The sequence below is a fragment of the Falco cherrug genome, chromosome 4 (genome assembly GCF_023634085.1).
Source record: "Falco cherrug isolate bFalChe1 chromosome 4, bFalChe1.pri, whole genome shotgun sequence".
Lineage (NCBI taxonomy): Eukaryota > Metazoa > Chordata > Aves > Falconiformes > Falconidae > Falco > Falco cherrug.
In genome coordinates this window covers 54134714-54159453 of record NC_073700.1, presented here as the reverse complement: position 1 = coordinate 54159453, position 24740 = coordinate 54134714, and the positions used below count along the sequence as shown (strand labels likewise).

The following is a 24740-nucleotide window of genomic DNA, read 5'->3' as shown; positions in this document are numbered from 1 at the left end:
TAGCAAAGAAAAATCTGGTTTTGGTGGGGTTGTAGGTTTTTGGGTTTGTTTTTATCTTTTATTTCTTTTGGTTTAGCAGTTTTCTGCTGGTTTAAGTTATTTATTCATGGTCAGATAAATGCCATAGGTGCCGGTGACATTAGACAGGCTCACCCATTTTAGGAAACTTTACTACAGGATGAGTTCAGTTCAGTGCAGAAAGTTAGGAAGAGCCGCCTTCTCGTCTCATGGACGCTTCAGATGTATCAGAAGAAAGGGTATAAGGCAAAGGCTATTTATCCACATAAAACCTAGACTGACCGATGGAAAGGTTAGTGCTCGGGGAGACTTCTGCCTACACTTTTGCTGCAACTGGAGCCATACTCTCCTCATGTAAACTTGGCATCAGCCTTCTCCTCTCTGTGCCCTCTGCCAGCAAATCCACTGTGGTTGTACCAACCAAAGTCTTGATTTATGTGCAGAAACGTGAAGGCTTCATTTTGGAAATCTCTTATGTGGTTTCATATGTGGCCAGTCCGAATTTCTTGCACTGGGAGGGGAGTTTTGTTGTGCACTGTAAGGGGAGCAGAACTGGAGGCTAGCTGCTCCCTGACTTAAAGCATTCTGCTATTTCTCTTGGTCTTCCTTGCAAAACTGCCCTTGCCCCCATATTTTAAACCAATCAAACTGAAAGGTGCTGTAATTACCATCTTTATATCACAAAAGTTCAATGTTAAAATTGCAATTGCAGTATATTTTAAATCCCAAGCAATTACCATTTGTTTACAGCAACAGTTGCAATACATTAAATGAATATGCCAGCACAATTGATGGTATATCTGCAGTTATTAGCATGCCACTGAACTAGAACAAACTTATGGTGTTCTAGCCTGCATTTCAAGTGGGAGCTAGGGTAAATACCAAGCCATTTTATTTATATGTTTACATTCAGGTTGTACTTTAAGCTCCTGCCTTATCATAAGACAAACTCTTCCTGTGCGGACGCATAAATAAGATTCTCACTAGATCACAGTGGCAGTTTTATATATCTCTGTCCACCAAAATCTTTTAGTATCAAATTAAGTGAGGCCAAAGCTCTGAACTCCAGGCACAAATATTTTGTGGTTATTGCAGAAAAGAACAATCATCATTCCCAGACAGATCGATGTAGTATCCTGTCTCTGACAGTGGTCAGTGTTGAATGTTTCAGAGGAGAATATAAATCCTCCCCTTCCAACCTTCTCTGTCCATAAGTGCACACAATGAACTTAATTGTTCAATCCAGAAAAACAGTATCTTCCTGACCTTATCAAATCATAATTGCATGTAGCTTTATTTATATCAACATTAACATTAATCTTGATGGTTATTACTAATGCTGTTACCAGGGACTCCTGGCAATCCTTTGTTCCCCAGCAAGTTTCTCCTGTAGAAACCTCCCAACCTCCCCCTTCTTTGCAGGAACTCCCTGCATGAATCCATCCCCCTCCCTCATCCCAATGATTCTGCCCTATCCCCAAGCCAGAATTTCTCTCTGCCCTCTTTTGTTTGCGGGGCCCTCTGTTCTTTTGGTATGGGTATGGGAATGTGTAGCCATTCACTTTTGCCTACTCAGATCCACTGAGAATTACCTGCCTCACTGCAGCTGTGGCTCTGCCAGCCGCTCAGCTTTTATCCTTATTGGCACTGTTCTTGCTGTTATCGTCATTCTGCTTTGGAGCCTCAGCTGCAGATTCACAGCTTTAAAACCAGAACAAAGCGCTGTATCAATTAGTTTGACCCCCTAGCTCATAGGGGCCACTACATTTCACCCAGTTACCTTTGCATTGTGACTTGAATTCTTTATTTTTAAAGCACTGCCAGCTGTTCAGATTTAGATGTACCTGAGATGGCTTTGTGCAGAGTCAGCGTGGCTTCAGTATGATTTACTGGTTCAGGAACAGCAGTGCATACAAATGGAGCTGTACTTGTTCTGGGGCTAATTTGGGTCTAGGAGTGATGCAGTTGCCTTGAAATGGTGCTGAACCTAGGCTAGTAAACCCCTGCCAGAGCTCAGCTGGTTCTGCCTGGAACCAGCTCAAGCACCTTTGTGCCACATGTCACACTTCTGGAAACAGTAACTTTGGGAGGACAGTGACAAGGTGTCCCACCAGCAGTATACGGAGTCATTTCTGGCTCAGCACAGCAGATTGTCTCCGATGAATCTCTGCTGGTGGTAGACTGGTCTGCAGAGCTACTTTGATGTCTCTGCTCCACGGTCCCCAACATGGGCAGGGCCCTGAACCTCTTCTGGCTGCATACATTTGCATCGCAGCTGAATTAAAAAACCCTCCTGCAATCCACAGTGCTGGCAACAACAGTGCAGAAACATCCAAACTGTCTGAGCTAAAACTAACAAGCTCTGAAGTACCTGAGCTGACTCAGTTTCAAGCATTCCAAGCTTATTGTGCTGCATAACAGAGTGTTCTCAGATGGTGCTTGGTGGGAATGCTGAGCTGAGGTTTATACATCTTTAATGCAAAGGTAAAAAGGGAAACTAAACTTTAGAGAAAAAAAAGGAAGAAAAAGAAAAAAAAAACTAGAGGAAAGGAATCATCATGCCATTTTTCCCTCAAAAAGCCATTAATTAAACATTATTTTGAATCAGAGTGAACCTGGGGATATTACATTTCATATCAAGCCTCTTACAGGGTCAGTTAGCTGCCTTCAGCAATATGTATGATTTTTCTTTTGTTTTTACTTTTTCAGTGCTGGTTTTTATTTTTTAAGACCGATATAGGTTGTCAAAGTACCTACCAAAAGACCTTTGTTGTCATCCATTCCAAGAGCTCATAACTTAATACAAGACAAGAGACAGCAGACACAGAGAAACAGATGGGAGATTGCAAGAACACGGTAACACAAACAGTCTAATTTTATTGTGAGGGGAAAAAACTCACTTGTGTTGCTGTTATGTAGCGTGGCCCACTCACTGGTTTCAACACAAGACTCCACATGCCAAACCAGACAACGTATCATTAACTTCTGCATTTCCCTGCGGCACCAAGTTTCACCAGTTAATCATGTGCCGTATACATTAATCTCTTTTTTTTTTGACCTAGTTTAAGTATTATTGAATGGGTAAATTAAGTCTGATATCAAATAGTAGGCTTCACACTTTGGATAAAGAATGGTTTTGATTACTAGCAAGACATCATTTTCTTTCAATAGCCTGGAGTATTACTTCATCCTTGAAGTAAATGAAAGAAAAAAATTAATTGCATTGGGGTTTGGATCAGACCAAATGTGGTCTTGAGACGTACACAGTACACAACCCACGTCAAGACATCTGGCATTTATTGGTTAAAGAAATATAACATCATCAATTTCTTTCTCTACAAGCAGTGAAAGAAGAGCGAAATGGAGATATTTTTGTAAAATTGGGGAGAGCTCAGATACTGATGAAGGGGAGCAAATAAGCAGCTAGATATATGGGAAGATTGTAGCAGTAGGAATCAGTCTGAAGCAGCTGGGAGAATTATACAGAAAACTACATTAAATTATGTTCTAGCTTCTGAACTCACTCATATTCAGGTTTCTTGACAGCATTTGCTTTTGAATATTTTCTGGATGAGATTTTGGCACTGTTAAGATTTATGCTGTATCAGCCAGAGAGACTGAAGCTGTTTATATATCCAGGGAGAGCACAGGCAGCTGGAGGACGAGACTGCAAGTCTCCCAAACATGACCTGCCTCTCAGCAACGGGCTGACTTTATTTCTAGTCTCAGCAAGCTGCTAATAATAACCTGCATGCACTCTGGCCATTTAAAGTCCAATATACTGGTTTAAATGAAATATGGGTTTCAGGGGCTAAAGAAGCTGTACGTACAGGAATATACTCTGTCCCATTAAACAATTTACAACATAATGGATTGATGGTTTGCCTATATTTCTGTCATGCTGGGGCAGTCATTAAGAAATTCTGTTTGCTGCCTGGATAGCAGATGGCTCCACCTATTCATACCAGGGATGGAAACACTCCTAAAGCTTTAGGGCAGGATGGGGGAAAGCTCAGTAATCCTTTAGGAACTGTGTTAATGGTTCAGGTATTAATTGGGTTACAGTTCACAGGAAATCCCTAGGCAAAGGGAAGTGTGAATGAAGAGAACTGCAGGGAGTGTTTGGATGTATGAGGTTACAAATATCTGCATAACCTGTCCGAGGATATGTGTGTCCCCCACGTCAATGCTCCTTTTCAGCAAAAGCAAATCCTAGAACAAAGGTTTTGCTTGAGACATGAATTTCAGCTATGGGACAGCTGGGTAAGCATCCTCAGAGTTTGTCAGGGAGCAAAAGAGATGGGATTTTATTGGAGCTGGCCCAGTGTATGCGTGACTATAATCTGGTTTTATTTTACTTCTGTGCCCCTTTCTCTATGGAGTTATTAATGACCTTGTTAGTATGTTAATTACAGTAAATAAAATCTTCCTTTACTTTTACCTAAAGTTCATGTTTGGTGAAAGGGTGATTTCAAGGATCTGGCTTTCCATTTCTACAGGCAGGCTTGCTGGACTGCTCACATGTGGGCTCAGGGGCAGCATAAGGGTAACAGATAGTTTCTTGAGGAACCTTCTTCACAGACTCACTAAGTAGCTGTTAGCGCATGGTGCCAAGTGGGAAAGCTGCTGTTGAAGGTAGGTGCTAGTGAAATTCTACCTGTCCAAGCCCCCAGACTTGCTGCTGCACTTGGTCCATTCACTTCTCTATGTCCTTTAGTTCCTAGTTTATGCAGTCCTGTTAAAATAGGAACAATTAACTGCTTCCAAGGCTCAATAAAAGCTGAGAGTTTTAGTGGTTTTGGTAATGTGGTGTCCTGGTTTTGGCTGGGATAGTTTTCTTCTCAGTAGCTAAGTTTTGTATTTAGTATGAGAATAATGTTGATAACACACTGATGTTTTAGTTGCTGCTGAGTTGTGCTTACTCTAAACCGAGGACTTTTCAGTGTCCCGTGCTCTGCCAGTGAGGAGCCAGGAGGGAGCAGAGCCAGGACAGCTGAGCCCGACCGGCCAGAGGGATATTCCATACCATAGAGTGTCATGCTGGGGGAAGATGGCTGGGAGCTGCTGATCACTGCTCAGGGACTGGCTGGGCATCGGTTAGCAGGTAGTGAGCAAATGTATTGTGCATCACTTGTTTTCCTTGGGTTTTATTCCTCTCTCTTTTTGTTATCTCCCTTTACATTACTATTTTATTATTATTATCCTATAATATTAGTACTAATACTAGTACTAGTAATAGTATCATGCACTTACTTTCAATTATTAGTCTGTCCTTATCTCAGCCCATGGTTTTTACCTTTGATTGCCATCCCCATGCCACCAGTGGCAGGGGAGTGAGCGAGCAGCAGCATGGTACTTAATTGTTGGCTGGGGTTAAACCATGACATTGGAACAGGAGCTTCTCGTTAGCCATGCACAGATCTTCAACATCTTGGCACTCAATGTGTGGAAAAATGTCCGATATTACTGCTGTGGTGTGGATTTTGATCAGCAGCCTAGAGCTGACAGATTTTACTGCTCATTGCTTATCCCTGAGCCATTTACTTCCCTGTAACACTCTAAACTTTGCACTCAAATGCTGGCATGGGTGTTTTTTAGCTAAGCACCTTTTCACTGTTTAAGTTTGAACTGCCTGTCAGCTTTTAACTTCTTGTTTGCTCAGCAGTGAGGCTTTTTATAATTAAACCCCTTTCTCAGTTATTCTGGTCTGCAATATTTGTTCTTCAGGAAAAATACCAGAGAAACGCTTACACATGACTGAATGATTGAAGGTGCTCATCTGTTCTTCAGTGACACAAGTTTTTAAGTTTAACTGTAGAACGTTCTGGCTCTTTTATCCACTGTGTCTCAGTGTTCGAAACTTCAGTGACCCTCATGAACAGCTCTGAGTCACTTCTTCTCCTGGTGTCAACATTTCACATCCGTTCCTGCTAGATCAGAATCTGCACGGAGCAGTTTCAGAGCGAGATCCCAAATAAGCAGCCCTGAATTTGTCTCACAGAAGTATTTTGAGCACCACCTCCCAACCCAAACGCCCCAGATAAAGAAAAGCTATGCTGAAAATTCCTTCTCCAACTTATATAACTAATGTGCGTGAGAATCACAAATTAGGGAAGAAAATATTCAGCATCCAAGGAGCAGACCAGAGGTTTTTCAGACACTGGGACCTCTAGAATATCACAGTTGACAACGTGTAACTGCAATGGCAACATCTAAAATAGCGTGAGAATGAACTGACCAACAACTTGTTGCTCATTAAACACAAAATCTTGTTTCCCACTTCAGACGCAGCTTCTATGTATGGAATTTGCAAAAATGATAAAGAAGAGCCTCTATAAATACCTAAACAAAAGCTGCTTAGCTTAAGCTTTCATGGCCACATGTAGACTAATAATTATTAAGGCAATCAAAGACACACTGGAAAATACTGCGTCCTAATTTAAGCAGTTTTACCCTGATGTGCACGTAGGTTGCATAACTGCTCAGCAGTAGCTTTTGCACCCTCCTACTTTTTAAACCTCTGCAGCCAAGCACACTGTATCTCAGAAAAGAATGCAACTTGTAGCCAAGATCTATCAACATGAATTCTTAGGCATAAAATGCACCACTAAGAAATCTCTAAAGTTGATCTGAGGTAGAATAAAGTGGGCCTGCTGGTCTTGGTGCATGCAAAAGTTGTCTATAACGTTGCAACATAGTCGGGGAAAACTTAAGCCTAAAAAAGGGTCATTTTGCAAATTTATGGCTTATCAAAGACTAGCGTTACACAGAAGCAATCATTCATAACTATACTGCTTTGCCAGGCAGACCATAACCCCCCTCAAACAGCCTCCATCCACCGCTAGTGAAATCAATGGGGACTTTGTCACTGGTTTCAATGGGCACAGGATGTCACCAGAGCAGCATATGCAGCTGTTCCCAGATAAGAACCCTAGGAAAAATGTTCATTTGTAACTAACTGTTCCATGTTTCAAAAGACTGGCCTCAGATGTGCTTTGGAAACTTTTTTGGGGCATGTCTTTCTTCCACCGAGCTGCATATTTATCAGCTCTAGTTCTAGAGATGATCTTAAGAGCTTATCTCCCAGGGGATCAGAACTTCTTTCTAATTTGCTTCTTTATTAAAATAATCAGGGCTTGAAATTAACTTTTTTTTTATTATTTCTCACAATCTTTGGTACTTGCATGAAGAGCAAGTAGCACATTTCCATGTCTTTTTTGAGACCTTTGCTTATTTATTTGCTCATCTGCCTTTAGCAAGTTTGTGTTCTGAAAACATAAAAGAGACTGCAGGTAAAAGGGAATTAATAGTTTATTTCAGCTCAGGAGGAAAAAAAATAGCATAACCATAAACCCTCAAACATATATTTATTATTTGGGAAGATTAAGGAACTCAAGATGTGTTTTCAGATTTTAATTTTGGAAAGGAATTTCTGTGGACCTACTGTAACCCAGCTTCTCAGTAGCTTTCTTTCTTGGTTTACTATTTCAAGGTGAAGCAAATAATACCCTTCTACTTTACAAGAGCATTTCACAGCTAAATAATTTAGGGCCAGACTGTGCTACATTTTTTTCACGTTGTGTGATAGCTTACCAGGCAAGTATCCCCAAAGGACCAGTAAACCTATCTGACAACTCTGAAGACAGGCTTCCTTAAGGACCACTTGCACAATCACGTGTTATTAGAGGTAATAAAGAATGACAGAACCTGGCTGTTAAACTTCATGACATGCTCAAATCCTGTCGTGACAGCAGCCATTAAAGCTATAGGTAAATCACAACAATCCCACTTTGCTGCATTCCAAACTTCTAAAGTATCCTTTGATTTAAATACTGCTACTTTTTATTCTTATTTTTATACTCTTTATTCTTTAATCTAAGGCTTCTGAATTTCTCCTTGGACAAGGAGTAACTGCAGATACTGCTGCCAGGTAAAATTACCTCAATGAGTTCTGGTTTGTACAACTTTTGGAAAGCATTCAGAAACGTTTTGCTTCTCAGGTGGTGAGGACTGAGAGCATTCTCACTGCTTAGAAAGCAACAACTTCTTTCTGGAAGTAATAAAAGACATATTTTTGCAAGAAGCAGTGAGGCTTTGGTTTATCTGGAAACTATGTAAGGGCTGTAGGGATGGTGCAGTGTGTGCAGGGTGTATACCATGCTGGAAGTGCTGCCTTCCTCTGCCTTCCCAGAAAAACCCATCTCTGTAAGGATAAGAATGAAGTTACTATTACAGGAGTAATTACATAAATTACATTAATATGAGGGGCTACACGAAAAGCTGGTTTAAGCTTGCTGTACATCCCCAGCATGAAGTCATTTGGCTCGAAGGATGTCGTAGACTGAGGATTCATAGATTTAATACTCCTTCCTAAAGAGTCTGACACTTCATTTGCTGAAGTTACCACTTCCACACTCTGGGATGGTCCAACATCCCAAACTCTGAAAAAAATAACCTATAGTCTGCTGCAACAATTTACATTTCTTTGGTTTAAATTTTCTTGGGCTCCTAAAGTAAGGCTGGATACATTTAGCAGGGCCGAGGACCATTGCAGGCTGGCCCCCGGAACAGCCTTGTTTCTGTGCTAAGAACCAGAGCAGTCCTGCCACAGCTCTGACAAAAGCATTGTGGTGAACATTTTCCCATCAAAATCTTCTGAGGTTTTTTTGTGCTCATAAAAATATTTTCCCCTCAGAGGGGAGACATCTCTGCAAAACCACTCAGGCTTCTTGAATTAAAGGGGCGAAGCACAGAGTGGATTGCTCAGCTCCACAGCCCTGCAGGGGCACGATGGCTGGGGGTCAGGGCGGTGAGGAAGAATGCCCACTTTACAGGAGGCTCACGATGTTATTTATTCTGTAAAGCATCTTCCTCCTCTCCGCGCCGGTTCCCTCTGCCACAGCAAGGGGCTGGGTGAGTTTCATCCCGGGGCGCCCAGGAGGGAGCGGAGCCGGCCCTGAGGGGGGAGAGCGGCCAGCCCTGAGGGGAAAGAGCCGACCTCGCCGCTTCCCGCCTCGTCCCGTCACAGCGCTGCGTGGGCGGTGAGAAACCGTGACGGAGGCGGGAAGGGGCAAAGCCGCGGTGGAGGGGCGGGGCCGAGGCGGGCGAGGCGGGGCCGCGGCGGGCGAGGCGGGGGCCGCGGCGGGCGAGGCGGGGCCGCGGCGGGGGAGGCGGGGCCGCGGCGGGGGAGGCGGGGCCGCGGCGGGGGAGGCGGGGCCGCGGCGGGGGAGGCGGGGCCGCGGCGGGGAGGCGGGGCCGCGGCGGGGGAGGCGGGGCCGCGCCGTGCCGCGCCGTGCCGGGGCGGGGCGGTCGGCCGGGCCGTTGAGTCCGGCTGTTAATGGCGTTGGGGGCCGGCGGCGCCTCCTGGCGGGGGGGTGGGGGTGCGGGGGGCTGAGGCGGGCGCGGCGCGACGAGGGAACAAAGCGCCGGAGCTGCCAGGTAAGGCCGCGGCCGCTGCTGCCCCCTGCCCGGGGGAGAGGGCGGGCAGCGCTGACGGGGCTCCCCCCCTTTCCCTACCCCACCCCCCCATACCGGCTGTTTGCGAGAGGAACAGTCTCCTCAGGGTGCTATCCCCCCGCCGGCCTCCTCCGGCAGCGCCGGCCTCCCCCGCGGCCGCCCCGCCGGGACTGAGGGGCCCGGTGCCCGCGGAGTTCCCCGGGCAGCGCCGCGGCGGTGTCATTGCAGCCGGCGGGGCGGGCGGGCCGCGGCCGCTCCTCAGGGCGCTTCTTCTTTGTGTCCAGGTGGCGAGGGGCTGCCCGCCGCCATGGGGGTGCAGGACCGGCCCCAGTGCTTCTTCGAGATCGAAATCAACCGGGAGCCAGGTAAGGCTTGCGGCTCCTGCCCCGGCGTTCGGCTACAGTGCTGGGCTTGGGAGTTGTGGCCGGGTTTTTTTGCTTGGTTGTTTGGGGTTTTTTTACCATGTTTTTACCATAATAACTGACTCGAGCCGTTAGCAATGAGCTGGGCCGTTGATGGGCAGTTTGAGTGAGTTTGTAGTAACTTTTGATGTTTACTGAGGTGCTGGATGCCTTTTTTTTCTCTCTTGCGATTGATTTTTGTTTCCGTACATGAGGAGAGAGGTTCGATGAGCCTAACTTAACACCCTCCTGAAGGTAAAAAGCATTCTGTGTTAGAAGTACTGTCAGGTTACCTGTTATACCATTACAGCCCCACACACTATGGAAAACTGGGGCAAGCCGCGAGGAAACTGGAGAGTTGCTCCTAGAAGTATTTTTAATCCTGCAGTAATTAAAACTGGCAAGGGACCTCAGGAGGTCATCTCGTCTGCATCTTTCCTTCTGCTCAAAAGGAGTCTTGTGAATGTCATGGAGAACTGGCCATAGAATCACAGAATATCTCACCAGGTGGTCTGTTTGAGAAAAATAATAATTAAAATAAATCAATCGCTTAACTCACATTTTTCCCTATGGCAAATGTAATCAGCCATAAGTGGTAGACTGTGAGTTTTAATCCTGGAACAGCTACTTGATTCCCTCTTCTCTTTTACCCACTCTGTAAAAATGGTTTTACAGATTTACTTCCCCATCTTTTTGAACATGAATTTATCGAGGCATATTAGTTGTCTCACATACTCAGTGCTTTATATTGGTACTATTTGTCTCAGAAAAATGAATAAATGTGATGGCTTCATTATGCTTTCACTTTCATTTTCTGCTTCAATGTTTCTCTGAAAGCCTTTGAAATCAGGGTTTATATTTCTGTGTTTTCAAGTTTCAGTTGCATTCAGATGTAACTGTAACCCATTTGGCTTCCTTTTTATTTTCACCAAAATCTCAAAAGAACGATTCAATTTTAACTTCAGTGACCTGATAGGGCATATCTATAAATTTCTTGCTAGTGTAACTCCTGCTTATTTTAATTAGCAGTGCTTTTTCTGAGTACTTTTATTGAAGAGAAAAATGTTTATGAAAATGCAGTTTTAACACTTTCAGTTGCTTTAAATTCAGATTTACTGTGGAATGAGACTACTAAAACTGTTTTGGGTTGGGGTAGGTTTCCCATTTAGGAGCGATGGCTTGATGAGATTGATTTACAGCAAAGATAATTTGTTCTTCATCTCATTTCCTTTTAATCTTTGTTAGGGTTTTTTTGTTTTGACTCTCCGTCTGAAGAATCTCTCCCTGCGGTGTTTTCTTCTGCTTTTTCTTTACATGCACGTTCTTGATCCCATTTCATAATACCTCTTGTTGCCTGCCTTGTCCCCTCCTTGGCCTTGTGCTGTGCATTACGAGTGAAAGTGGATTACCTTGTTTTCCCTTCCATCTACTTGGGTTTGATGACTGATAGTGGTGTCAGAGAGGAACTGCAGCGTTGGTGTTCTTGATGGTGCAGAGCTTTGGTTATTTGGGGTAGACACAGGGCTTCGGCTCTGTTCGTGGCTGGCTGTGTTTATTTTCTCTTTAACAGGAATTTCACAGCTGTATATCAGATTCAGAGCCCTACTGTTTTTATTGCACCTGACTAATGCTTTGTATTTTTGCAGGAAAACTGGCCAGTTCGTAAAATGGGCCAGTTTGATACTGGGACTTGTGGGTAATCTGGTTATACTACTTTATTCTAGAATAATCTTGTTTATTAATTCACTATGCAACTATGTCTCGGGATTTAAGGTTGTATTAGAAAACCTTAAATGTTGCTCTTTAAGCTGTGAGATGACCTTCAAAAGCTGAATCAAGTGTGAATGATAAAGCAGTGTTTCCAGATGACATGGAGCACTGACTCGGGGAGATATACTTACTCTCCTGCTGATACTAGTGAGATACTAATTTTAACTTTTACACTGCCAGCAGATTTTTAAATTAACGCTTTGCTTATTTTACTTTGATAAATAAGGCTACCTGTGTGATCATTCTTATTAGCTGCAGGGAGAAAGAACTGGGGAAAAGAACAACCCTGCGTGCTGTTGCAAGCCAAGAAATAAAGACATTGCCCCCACCCTGTCTGCACTTGAAAAGCTGAACTAATGTCTCTGCACAAAATGCAGGGAGTAAGAGGGCATGCCTGTCATGGTACTGGGGACATCTCTGCCTGCAGAATACAAAACTGTGTGATTTTTAACATTGTAGAATGCTTGGGAGTCCAAAAATCTTCCCTCATGCAGCTGCCAACTCTTAGATCTCCCCTTACAGACTTTGCTTACCCAATGTTTGTCAAGATACCTGTAGCAGTTAAAAACACGGAGAGCAGCGCACAGACTAGAAGAGAAGGAGCAGCAATAGGTGGTGCGCATGTATGCGAAAGTGGAGGGGACTGCAGAGTCTGAATTAGTTTCTCTCCAGCTAGATCCCTGAGAAAATACAGGAGTGGATATTGTAGCTTAGGTTGTGCTTTCAGAAGCTTTGTTATAGCTTTTGTGTCCGTATTTTAGTTACAGAATCTTGGGAAAAAACTTGATGTCTGCTTGTGTTTGCCTCTTGAAGTGGGTCAAACTTCGTAGGCATTGTCAGTGGTTTTTGAGTCTAAATATAGGCTGCTTTTAATAAGTTGCCTGTTAAGCATTATTTTTATGAATGCACATTGTGGTTCATCATTTTGCAAGAGTGAATGGAGAATTAATCAGCAATAAGCATTTATTTTGATATTAGCACAGACAGTACCTCTCCCTTCTTTTGGGTCCCCTCACCAATGGATTTGGATGCATACAGCATGCACGTACAAGTAAACTACTTACAGTATTCCAAGAATCTGAGATGGCAGCAGATGCCTATTTAAATAATTCTGTCTTTACTCTGTGATGCAAAATCTGTGTGGAGCTTCAGTCTTTCAGGTACCGTGATAATTAGAACAGATGTCTGACTAGGATGTCACATACGTAATCTGCTGCTGTAGCAGCTCATGTGGCCATCCAAGACTTTTTTTCACACATCTTCCCACCCCTCAGGCTGGTTTATCCATCATAAAGTGTGTTATATTTATTAATTTTTGCTTTGTTTTATTCTTAAATCACAGAAGGATTTTCCTTCTTCTCATCTTTTTTTAAACTTTTTTTCCTTCTGTCTTCTGTTATTGTTTCACCCCTTGCTCACCTTTTCATTCCATTTCAGTTTCCTTCCTTCCTGGGGTACGTCCCTTCCCTTATAAGTCAGTCTGTTCTTTCGTTACCTTTATCCTTCTAGTCACTTTTGCCTAAAATTCGGTGTGTTTTAGGATTGCAGCTGCTGTGAATTTATGTGAAATAAACTGCACTACAAAAGTCACTGTCGTGCTGTGCCTGCATTAGTAGAACCAGGGATGTCTTAACGGGGGTTTTGTTACCCTTCCTGAAAACAGAAACTGTTCTCAACTGGCTTCATATTAACGTTTAGCCCTTTGAAGCCAAAAAGTTGTAGATTGGCAGAAAACAGATCAGCACTTCGACTCTGTCTAGGTACCAACTGGCAATCCAGGCGAGCACGATACAACCAGGAGCCAAGGCGGCATGTGATACAGGGCACCCCTATCAGGGGGTGTGTAAGGGGGGTAAGATACCGATTCAGAGGGAACTGGTTTAATAAAAATTGTGATCTAATCAATCATATAGAATTGTCAGTGCAGAATGAAATACCCCAAAGACTTACCTTGAGGTCTAGAACAAAATGGATTAGTAAATGGAAAACTGAACACATCAGTCTCTTCTGCTAGGAGAAGATGAAGTGTAGTTTCTCACTTGCATATCTCTATGAAACTGAAGACAGTCAATTTTTATTGTGTGCAGTACTGAAATATGTTTTCTTTTGTGGAGACCACGGAAGATCGGAGTGGGGGGAGCTTCAGGTAGTATTTGTGGAAGACTGGGCTTAGTAGAGACCTGGGGGAAGAAGTTTATGGAGGCTTTGCTTGCAAAGTGTGTAGGGTGGGGTAAGAAAGTATTAACAAAGTGTTAGTATGTCAAGACTGTAGATCCCTACCCAGGGGAGCGGAGATACCCATTGCTTTTAACTGATGTTTTAAATAAAACCTGTTCTTTTTCCACGGTAAGCTGCTATTTTTCTGAAAACTGTAGCCACATTTCTACTTTAAAGCACTCTCTTTAAATTTATATGTTTTAGTGTTCACAACTATAGGGATAAATAAATTTATAAAATTAAAATACGGTCATTTTAGCAAGCTGTTATTTAAACTTGTACGCAGATCTTTCTAAGCCTTTGGGCCTTTGGCAGGCATCCTGGTCTAGGTCTGTAAGGGGTATGCATCACTGTCTTTATGGCTGTAATCCCTGCTTTCTCCGGCAACGTATTCCTGTTGCTATACTGGGAAGAGTGTTGCAGTGGCTTCTTATTTGGTTTGCTCTAAGAAATTGGGACAATCAAAACCAATGTATATAAATTTAATTTTGAATAATGACATTTATTTTGGGACTGTCGATTTGAAATTGACACCTTTATGATCTATAACCAAACTGTTTTGCTGCATTGTTATCTTACATGGAAAATACATTCAAGCATATGTGTTTGACTCCCAAGGTTGTTTCTAAAATCTCAGGTGTGTTTACTTGGAAAAATTCACTGGATAAACATTTGAAATCAATGATCATTTTAACAAACTTTGCTAGCGGGAGCCCATATTACAATACAGCATGGATATTCCTACCCTGAATTTTTACCAGTGAATTTGAATCAAGTACTAGTTCTTACTCAGCTGAAAAATTGATCAGAGGTTCAAAAACAAAACAAAAGAAGAAAAGTTTTCAACTTTCAGTTTGAAAATGGAGTTCTGAAATTGCATTATTTCTGGTCATTATGCCTTCTAGTTTCTCTAATTGGTGTAGCTCATTAGCTACAGATAGCACTTTATGAAATCAAACTTCAAAACATCTTAGACTTTATGCATCACTTCCTGTATGGAATTACCAGTAATGTAAATACTTCTTTCATCACTTGCTTCAATTTCTATCAAAAAATATCTTTAAAAAACAAGTTTAAAGCCTGCTAACAAATAAGAATACTTTAAGTATTGTTTTACAAATAATAGGCAGATTTAAGTTATGGTTGGATAATTTACTGTGGTTTTAGCTAGCACAAAACATAACAGTAATGGGCTGTAAAATCTACGCTGTTACAGACAAACGTGTCTTCATCGCTGTGAGCTGGTGAGAATTAGTTTTCCATTGAGAACAGCACTAAATTAAAATTACAGAGATGTCCTGCCTGCCGATGCATTAAAATGAAGAATTTATTTGTTCATATAACTTGTGGTACTGGAAGATTTGCATCTCTAGTTAGGTGAGAGTTTCATTGTTAAAAATACAATCACAGCATGTTTTGCTGCAGGTGAGAAGTGAGGCATCTCTGCAGGCTGGTGTCTTGGCTAAAGCCGACAGAGGAGCCTGCGTAGGTTTCTGAGCAGACTTCACCCACTTGAATAACTCTTCTTAGCAATTTTTTGTTTGTTTGAATTTACTATTCGAGCCTTATAGTTAGTCATCAGATAACCTTTATACCAGGAAAAGGAAGCTGAAGAAAGTGTTGGAAATTTTCTTTATGCAGTGAAAGTGGGTCATTTCAGATGAGGTGTCTAAATCTAAGGAAATTAGTAGCATCTCAAAGGCGTTTTTATCTGTTATGTCAGCATATACCTCAGCTCCAAGTTTAAAATGAGATTTTATTTTTTATTTTTTTTAGGGAAGAGGTAAGAGAAAAAATCAAAGGTTCTAAGCATACTTTTTATATAGAATTTTATATTTTTTTATTAACAGCTGTTATTTCATATGTATTTATCTGATCAAGGTTTGAAAATGTGTTTGATCTTTCAGTGGCACATTTAATTGACTGTGTCAGTGGAAAATACCACCTTTCAGTGATAATGGCATTCATGCAGTTTAGGTAAAATACAAATAGTAACCCACCAGATGGATGCACAGTATGTAGTTTGTGTCTTATAAGCACACTGCAACATTTTATATAGCTGGCTGTAACCGGGTAAGCAGTACTTTAGGTTATATGGAGGAGAGACATCTTTATCTTTTAAACTGGATCTGTAGTCTTTTGATGTTGGAGACATGCATTGCAAACAGTTTGTAGGAGTTGAAAGGCATGAGAAGCTAGCGGAGATTATTGACAAAGCACTAGTGAAAGATACTGTTGAAATCATCATACCTCAGTTATTAAGGTCTTTTTCCATGTTCTGCCTTGACATCTTCAAGAACTTCAGATGACTTTCTTCCACCAGAAAACAGAAGTGGTGCTAAAAACTGTGGGGTTTAGATGTAGGACAGGGACTTCCAACCAGGAGGCTTCTCCAATTTATGCGTGACAGCAAAAGTCCCTCCTGGAGCCCATAGGCAGTAACTACTAGTTATTTGGCAGCTGTCACCTTGGTGTAAATCACCAGCTGGTCTGTATTTCTCTACTCTTAGTAGAATGGGTTTAGTGACAACTTTTTCTCTGAAAGATGCCGTGTGTTAGTGCACATAGCAAATGCAAGAGGCTATCTGCAGGTGGCTTTCTAAAGCCCGTAGTTCAGTTCAGCGCTTTTGCAAGTGGAAGAATGGGACTTCTTTCCAGAATTACTGTGCTTATAATGAAAATTGCTGACTCTTTTACTAATCTGTCTCTCTCTTGGGTTCTCTGTAATAGTCTTCAACCCACATAGCTTGTAATGGTTTCTTTGCTTGCAAGTAGCTATGTTTTCATAGTGGTAGTTACACCTGCCACTGTTTAATGCAGGGTCTTTGAATATTCACTATTCCTTCATTCTTTAGAGACTGTCCCTCCCCATTTTCTTTAGATTTTTCTGCTGTAATGATGAATGCTGAGAACATTCTTCCTGCAGTTAATGAAAAGCAGACATATCAACAGCCGAAGGCATCCTGCGTTTTTATCTAAGAGTACAAAATACAGATGGTCTCTCTGTTGTTTTATTTCTCCCCTTTTTGAACAAATAATTCACCTTGTTGTCAATTGTATATGTTTGGACCAAGCCTTAAAATTGAATGCAGCTTCTCAGGAGCCACTCAGAACTTTTCTTAGTGACAAAGTATCGAATAAAATACATTTGAACTTCAGTTTCTATTTTTTTCCTTCTTTAAGGAAAGGAAAAGAGAAGTAATTCCTGGAGTAGTTACTTGTTTAAATTAATTTTGAAGTCTTCCCAGTGTACACCACTAGAGGGTAGTGCTCGTTGACAGATTGTTGGTCTCCTTGTAATGCTGGCCAACAGTATGGCTTTTATGGATTATTTCACAACCTATAGAGATAACAAGTTTTTCTTTGCTAATTATATATTTCTTAAAGATTTCTTGTGTGTTGTTTTTTGGGTTTTTTTTTTGGGGGGGGGTTGTTGGTGGGTTTTTTTCTTTAATGTTATACATCCCAGTATCTTGGAAAATATAAAAGAAAATGGGGATCAGTTGTAAACTATTTTGTCTTTATATTAAAGGACTCTTCAGCAGTATTTTAATAGTTTTGGAAGGTACATAGCGTGACTGCCACCAACAGCGTGGGGGTTGCTGCACTGAGAGTGAGAATTGAAGAATTGACTCAGTTCAAGTAGTATTTGGTTCATAGTATCTGGCAAGTGGAACATTATCCTGAAATTGCTGGTATTGTCCTGCCTGCCTTTCATCTCCCCTATTTGGTTCATCTATTTTTTAATTATTATTTTTTTAAAATTAAAGGATTTTAGGCCAAGAGTGCCAGTGCATCTCTAATCCTTAATACAGTATGGAGCTAAGTCAGCTGGACTTTTTAGGTAATGATCACAGGGAAAACTGTGGAAATATAATTGCTAACGTATTTGTATAAGCAGTGTTGTCCCAAACCTGGGTTCCTGGCCCGGTGTCAGGAGCCCACCCGCACACAGAGCCGAGATGGATGCTAGGCGGTAGTTGCACACAGCTAGCGCACCAGTTAACAAACACGTGGTAAAACATTTTATATATTTTGAGCAACCGTTATCATCAATTCTTTTACAATCACGTTTAGTGATTCCTATGCGCTTTGGTTCTTGTGAGCCTCGGCTCCATTTAAAGGTACAGTGCTCTCTCTTTTCACTGCGCATGTTCTGTGGGGAGGGGGCTTTGTTTGGAAGGGGCTTTCTCTACCCGAGGGTGGATCTTTTAACATGCTAATTAGGATAGTTCACACACAGTTCAAGTAGATTTCTGTTTGGCCTTATTAACCATTTGGTTCTCCTTGAGCTTATCTTGTTTTTTCCTAGCTCGACATATTTATGGTGTCATACTATTCCTTCTGCCAAGGCCATGTCTTGTTAACTGTTCCTAGGGGTTGATTAACATCCTTCTTAATTTTTTTATTTTCTTTTAAAGAAAGAGTTTTAAATTCTTTTGACCTCTTGTTTTTCATTATAGATATTTACATATTTCTTTAAAGGAAATAGTTCTTGCATCAATAGTACTTGTAGGGGGCAGTGAATTACTCCAGTTCTTTGAGGGCCTGTATTTGTGGCAAATCTTTTTTCTTCTTTTTTTTTTTTTTTTTCCCAAGACAGAAATGAATTGACATTGTAAACTGTTTTAGTAAATCAGTTTGGCCTTCCAGGTTCAAATCAAAATGGAATCATTAGGCTTTTTCATGAATTAGATGTAATTGTACTACTTGATGTGCATTTCTTTACAAATATGGTATTGTTCTTTCCTGACACTTGTTTTAATATATGCATATGTGAAATGTTTTCTTATTCTGCTTGATACAGTAATTTTTTTTTTCTCAGAAAATATTTTCAAAACATGCTGATTTACTTATATGCAGTTTTTCTTATATCATTATAAAGAGTTATAAAATGTTTGGGTTTTTTTTTTTTATGTTGTAGTTGGCCGAATTATGTTTCAGCTCTTCTCAGACATATGTCCGAAGACTTGCAAAAACTTCCTTTGCTTGTGCTCAGGTAAGTTGCATGATTATATTTAAGATTTTTAATGTTTCTTACAATTATTATTTGTTGATGCAAGTATAAACCACAGCATAATAATAGTGCTGATCATTTATTTTTTTTTTCCTGGTAAAAACAGAGCTGTGACTTGTAAGCCCCAAGAACATTTGAATAATGCATAGCAGGAAATAGTGTAGTATTCTATAACTGTGACTGAGCTAGAGTAGTGGAGATAATACATGATTACAGAATGCAAAACTGAAAGTATGGAACAATTTTTTTTATTTTTTTTTGTCCCTAATATAGGGCTCCTTTAGGTAGAAGTACTTGACAAAGCTGAGACTGTGCTGGGATTATTGATCACTTAAGTTACACCAATGTGATAAAGGCAAGCAATTCTTTAGGATTTTTCAGGAGAGACATTAAGTGTTAATGTCACTGCACAGTGTATGGGTGAGGTATAATTTGGGACACTACATACAACTTTGAATATATATAAATTGTATCTTATATAAAATGATAATTATATATAATGCAATTTTGAGTGCATTTCAGGTTCATAGAAGTGCTACACAGGGATCAGAGGACAGGAGCATCTTTAAAAATGAGAGTTCTCAGATTTAAGTTAAATGAGGGACTAAAAGGGAATAAGATGGTCCCTTAGAGATCCTGCGATTGTTTAGTGGGAGAGAGGGGAGATCTGTGGAGTGAAAGGGACAGCATTATCAAAAGAATGTCTGGTTATAATGTAGCACCCTCTAACCCCTTGGTTTTTAAGCAGGACAACTTTTTACAAAAGTTTTCTGATGATTGGAAGAGTAAGTGTAGTAAGGGTTTGGTGGGGTTTTTTGGTCTGCAGTGTTCCTCAGGGATTTTTCAGCTGAAAAAGTTGAAGATTAATCTTGATTAGGTTATTAGAGAAATTGGTGTTATTTATGCAAAGAATGCATTCTGTGTCTCTTGGTGATCTCCTGGTATTTTATACCTGAATGCTCAGCAGCTTGCAATATACCTTGAATTAACTGCACCAGTGAGTCCTCTACCTTGTATATGAAGTAACTCTTTTCCAAGTAATGAAAACGTTCCAGCAAGACTTTCCAGACAGCATTTAAAAATCTGGCTTTAGTGAACAGCTTTTAGCTAACTGGTTATGTTAAACAAATTTGATATCCTTATGTATTAACTTCTTAAAATGCATCGTTAGAGCTCAAATCCCAGAATGTGATGTGTTCTGGAATAATCTCTGTGAAAATTTAAAGAGCTTTATAATACTATAAACTTGTGAAAGGTACAGTATGGGGTTTTTGTTGGGGTTTTTTTGAGGTCTGTGTTCTGATGCCCCCTCTTTTGATTCTACTTTCTGATTTCATTTATCACTTATGCTTACTAAAGAGATTCCTAAGGGCAGACTGAGAATAGGAAAGAATGATACAACTATCAGGAAAATGGGAACTCGTTTGAAGCTTACCTTAATCGGAATAGATTATAAAAGATAAGAAATAACATGCAGTAGCAGACTGAATAGCATCATGTCTGAGCCTCATGTTCTGTAGCTCTGAAGGATTGCTGAAAACCTTACAGGAGCCTTGCTAGAAAAATGTGAGGTGGAGACAAAGGAGGGAAAAGGTGCTGGAGATGAGGAATGAAACAAACAAGCAGAAAAAAAGAACAGCTTAAAAAAAAAAAAAGTCTGACTTCTTTGTATTTCATCCCTGTTTGAATTCTGTTCTATAGTTGGCTATACAGGTTTCATTGATGTCTTCAGCTGGAACCTGTCTGTAATTGGAAGGGTATTTGAAAGTAAGCACAAAGTTAGGGGGTCTGTTTTTGAGGCCAGACCCACAAACTTAAAAGCTACCTGAAACATTTTTCTTGCAAATTGTGTTTGTTACTGTGTACTCATTGGATAGAACAGTGATTTGACAGATATCTTTAAAAATTTGCTAATAAACCCATGATAATTGAATTCTGTGGGGGGAGAGAAAACATACAGAAGAACCTGATGTAGTTTCTCTTGGTGAATATAATGTTTAAGAGAATTAAGTTATGCTCCTTTCTTTTGCTGCCAGAAGCCGTCTCTTTTCTGCCTTGGTAGTTCTCAAACTTGGACTCCAGGTGGCTGCGCTTGGAGGCTAGAGTTGCGTGGCTAACATTAATTCTTTTCTTATTTGCACTAATCACATCTGTGTTACTTTTCAGTACACCTGAGGTGTTGGGGTTTTTTCCTTATCAACTGTTCTGCCTTTCTGCTTCTGCTTGACAAGTTCTTCCAGTGCACTTATTATTGCTAGTTTACCTGCATTATGCATGCAATTTTCTCTGCCCTCCTGCCTTGTGCTGTTAGAACCTCAACTTGCGTCAGCATCTAAATGAATAATCTACACAAGGATGCAGTCTCCTGCATGGTACCACAGATGACAACTGTGGCCAGGAGTGGCAGGCCAGGCTTAGGGTCATCCACACTCTTCACAGTAGGATCCAGCAGTTCTCTGGTAGGTGCTTTCCCCCTGTCCCCATGGACCGATGTAGGATTCTGGTTGGGCTACTGCTTCTGTGTTTGCCTAGATTGTTAGAGGACCTACAAAGCCTGTCTTCGGAAGAGCAGCAGTTCTGTGATGAGAGATGAAGCTATACTGGCATTGATCTCTGGCAACCAGAACTGAGATGTGAAGGGTTGCTTTAAATATTTAGAGTTCTGAGCTACTATACCATCTTCAGAGACTGAATAACTCATTTGCTTCCAGAGGTTGGGCTCCTCTGACTCCTGCCACCTTTCACAGCAAGATCCATTGGTAGAACCTGAGTCATTATAGAAGTGTGAGTTCCTATCAGGTATATCTTTTGTCTTCATCTTTTGGTCTTTGCAAGGAATCTTTGAATCACTGGAGATTTACTCAATGCAGCATCACTTTCTGGTGCTGACACCTTCTCGTAGCTGTATGCGAGGTTTGCGCTCATCTAAGGAGATGTATAGCTGTGTAGTAGACAGGGCATGCTATGCCATTCTGGACCATATAGTCTGGGTAATGGAATATCTTAGCAGCAGACTGTAGGTATTGTATACTTCTGTACTACATAAATTCAGGATTTGGTGTGCTAGACCAATCTGGCATGTTCTTTTTCCTTAGATATGTATGGGTAACCATCAGCATTGTAGCTGATAAAGGCATCCCAGCTGCAGAGTACCATGTGTCCTGACTGATGCTGGGAGTTTTGGACTGTGCATTTCTGTTGTGTCATTGTGAAGAGTGGTTTCACCTGTCTCAAGGCAAGGTGGTACACCCTGAGAGAAAGACCGGAGTCCAGTGTTTGAAACACTGTGACCACTGTCATGTCTGCTGCTCCCTCTGCAAGCTCTGTGAGGCAAGCCAGGATGTTTTTGTCAGAAACAGATGGAGGAGGACAGGGTGATTCTGGCTGCCTTCCTGCAGCCTGACATTGTTGTCAGAAATAGACCTGGCTACTGTGAAAGTACGCTGTCTGCCTTGACAGCAAGAGGCTCTTTGCAGTTAAACTAAAACATCTGGTCTTGCAAACTGGCATTTGCAGGTCCTTCAGTCAGTCCACCTATTGAATAAGCACAAGCCCATCTGCTCCTTGCTGTTTTGTCAGGAGATTCCTTTCTCATAATCTCTGAGACCACTATTGGGCACCTAAGTGAAAATACCTCAGATGGGGTTGGCAGCGCAGGGTCTTAATCGAACATGAGAGCAAAGCTTACCAGCCAAAGGGAAAGGGCACTCTGATAACGGCCCTTGTGTTTGTGCCTTCCTCAGCTAAATGGGTTATCCCTGGCAAGCACTATGTCAGTTCTCCACCATCCCATTCCCAAGTAATTTGCAGCATATGGAAAGGACAGCTTAGGCAGGAAGAGTGCAAATACATGAGGCTCAAAGACTTTTTTTCCTTTTTTTTTCAGACAAAATTCAAGCACACTTAGGACAAAAAGAATAAGGCTAGTATTTGGCCATAAACAAAAAAGAAGCCCAGCATATGGGCTTTGTACTGGCTGTTGCAGAAAAATGTCAGAGCTTAGGGAAGGCCTGCAGCTCTAACCAGTGAAACAACTGGTCTCTGTCTTTTGCCTGACTGGGAGTTCAAGGACTGGTTTTGCAAATCAGAATGACATAGTACAGCTTGTGCAGCCACTTAGCCATCTGCCATTGGGCTAGCAGCTTCAGTGCATTGTCTGAAGTTCTGTGGCTTATGGGGGAATGAGTAGTGGAGCTATGTGATTTTGCCCACAGTTATATTATGCATGAAAAGAAGGGAACATTACAGGTGGGGCTATTTATTATGATAGGTACTATGCTGTCTTGGCGATACCATAAAGGAGAGTAAAAAAAGGGACTGCAACTTCTGACCATAGTCTAAAGCTCACCACTCACTTCAACGTATCAGCTCAATTATGTGGTCAAGTACAATGCAGAATCCCATTCTGTAAGGGGATTATCCATAACCTGAGGGATGTGCTGAAACATGACCAAAAATGTAGGCAGGTACTTTTTGGTATTGATTGGTATGGGATTTCCATTGCTGTAGCAGAGGGGTACATGTTTGGGGGGGAAATGAAGTGTAATGAATAGCTTTGCATAATGTCCTGGGTTTGGCTGGGGTAGAGTTAATTTTCTTCTCAGTAGCTGGTACAGTGCTGTGTTTTGGGTTTAGTATGAGAATAGTATTGATAACACACTGATATTTTTACTTGTTGCTAAGTAGTGCTTAAAGACTTTTCACGTTTCCAGTGCTCTGCCAGTGAGCAGGGCACACAAGAAACTGGGAAGGAGCAAAGCTAGGACAGCTGACCCGAACTAGCCAAAGGGTTATTCCATACCATAGAATGTTATGTTCAATGTATAAACTGGGGGGAATTGGCTGGGAGCCACCAATTGCTGCTGGGGGACTGGCTGGCCATTGGTCAATGGGTGGTGAGCAAGTGTATTGTGCATCACTTGGTGGTTTTTCCCCTTGGGTTTTATTCCTTTCTATTTCTCTCTTCATTACAGTTGTTGTTATATTTTATCTCAATTATTAAATTGTTCTTATTTCAACCCATTAGTTTTACCTTTTCTCTGATTCTTCTCATCCAGCTGGTGGTGGGGATTGAGTGAGCAGCTGCTAGTACTTTAGGTACCAGCTGGGGTTAAACCATAGCAGGTAACTTCTGTGGAAAATAAAAATGGGGTAGGAGGAGGCATGGGTTATGGGTATGGAGAGTCTAGGTAATGGAAAACAAGTTGTATTTTCAAGAGTGAAGGCTTCTACAGTATGATAAACAGCAATGTCATGACTGGTTTTTGTGCTGCAGACTGCTCTTTGCCCTCATCCTTGTGGGGATGGGCTGTTTGGAATGACAAATTTGGGGTGAGCTGGCCATCAGTTAATTTTGGGTGGAGGAACAATAGATGGCAAAAGGGGAGTGTTGGCCGTGGATAGCAAGTACACGTACGTATTACACATACGTTTCTAAGGGCACTATATGATACAATACACACTGGTTAAATGTCCTCTCACTGAGTGTCAAATGCCTGTTCCATAATCAGTGGTGGGATGAAACTGAATGTTGGGTTGTTTGACCTGTATCACTGCAGAATACCTTATGCACATGTGGTTTACATCAGATTATACCCTGTGCAACAGCTGAAATATACCTATTACTCTTTAATCGTCATGTTCTGCCAGCTCCCCTCATCTTGGAAGCTGAAGTCAGTGTCTCTTGTATGTCCCTTGGCTGGACCAGTATAAACCCCTCATGAAGCTACTGTGTAGGACCTCTGCCCTGCCAGTTATAGTACCCTCATCCACATGCCCAGTGCAGTTTTTCTCCTAAAAGTTGGAAGAAGTGTTAGTGAAGCTTGAGGTTCTGGGATGTCTTTCTGAAAAATCACCAGTAG

At 41.5% G+C, this 24740-nt stretch overlaps 1 protein-coding gene across 7 annotated transcripts in view; it reads left to right on the top strand.

Moving 5' to 3' along the window:
* Window positions 1-9369: 9369 nt before the first annotated feature.
* Window positions 9370-24740, top strand: part of NKTR (natural killer cell triggering receptor) — a 45365-nt gene continuing 29994 nt past the window's right edge. For 4 of the 7 annotated variants that reach the window (XM_055707482.1, XM_055707481.1, XM_055707480.1 and 1 more), the window contains exons 1-3: window positions 9370-9456; window positions 9759-9839; window positions 18787-18861. In XM_055707482.1, the coding sequence (XP_055563457.1) occupies window positions 9782-9839; window positions 18787-18861 (133 nt within the window). In that variant the 5' untranslated portion in view covers window positions 9370-9456; window positions 9759-9781. Of the gene's footprint in view, window positions 9457-9579; window positions 9840-18786; window positions 18862-24740 lie in introns of those variants that run through there. The other 3 variants (XM_055707478.1, XM_055707476.1, XM_055707477.1) reach the window with 2 other exon arrangements.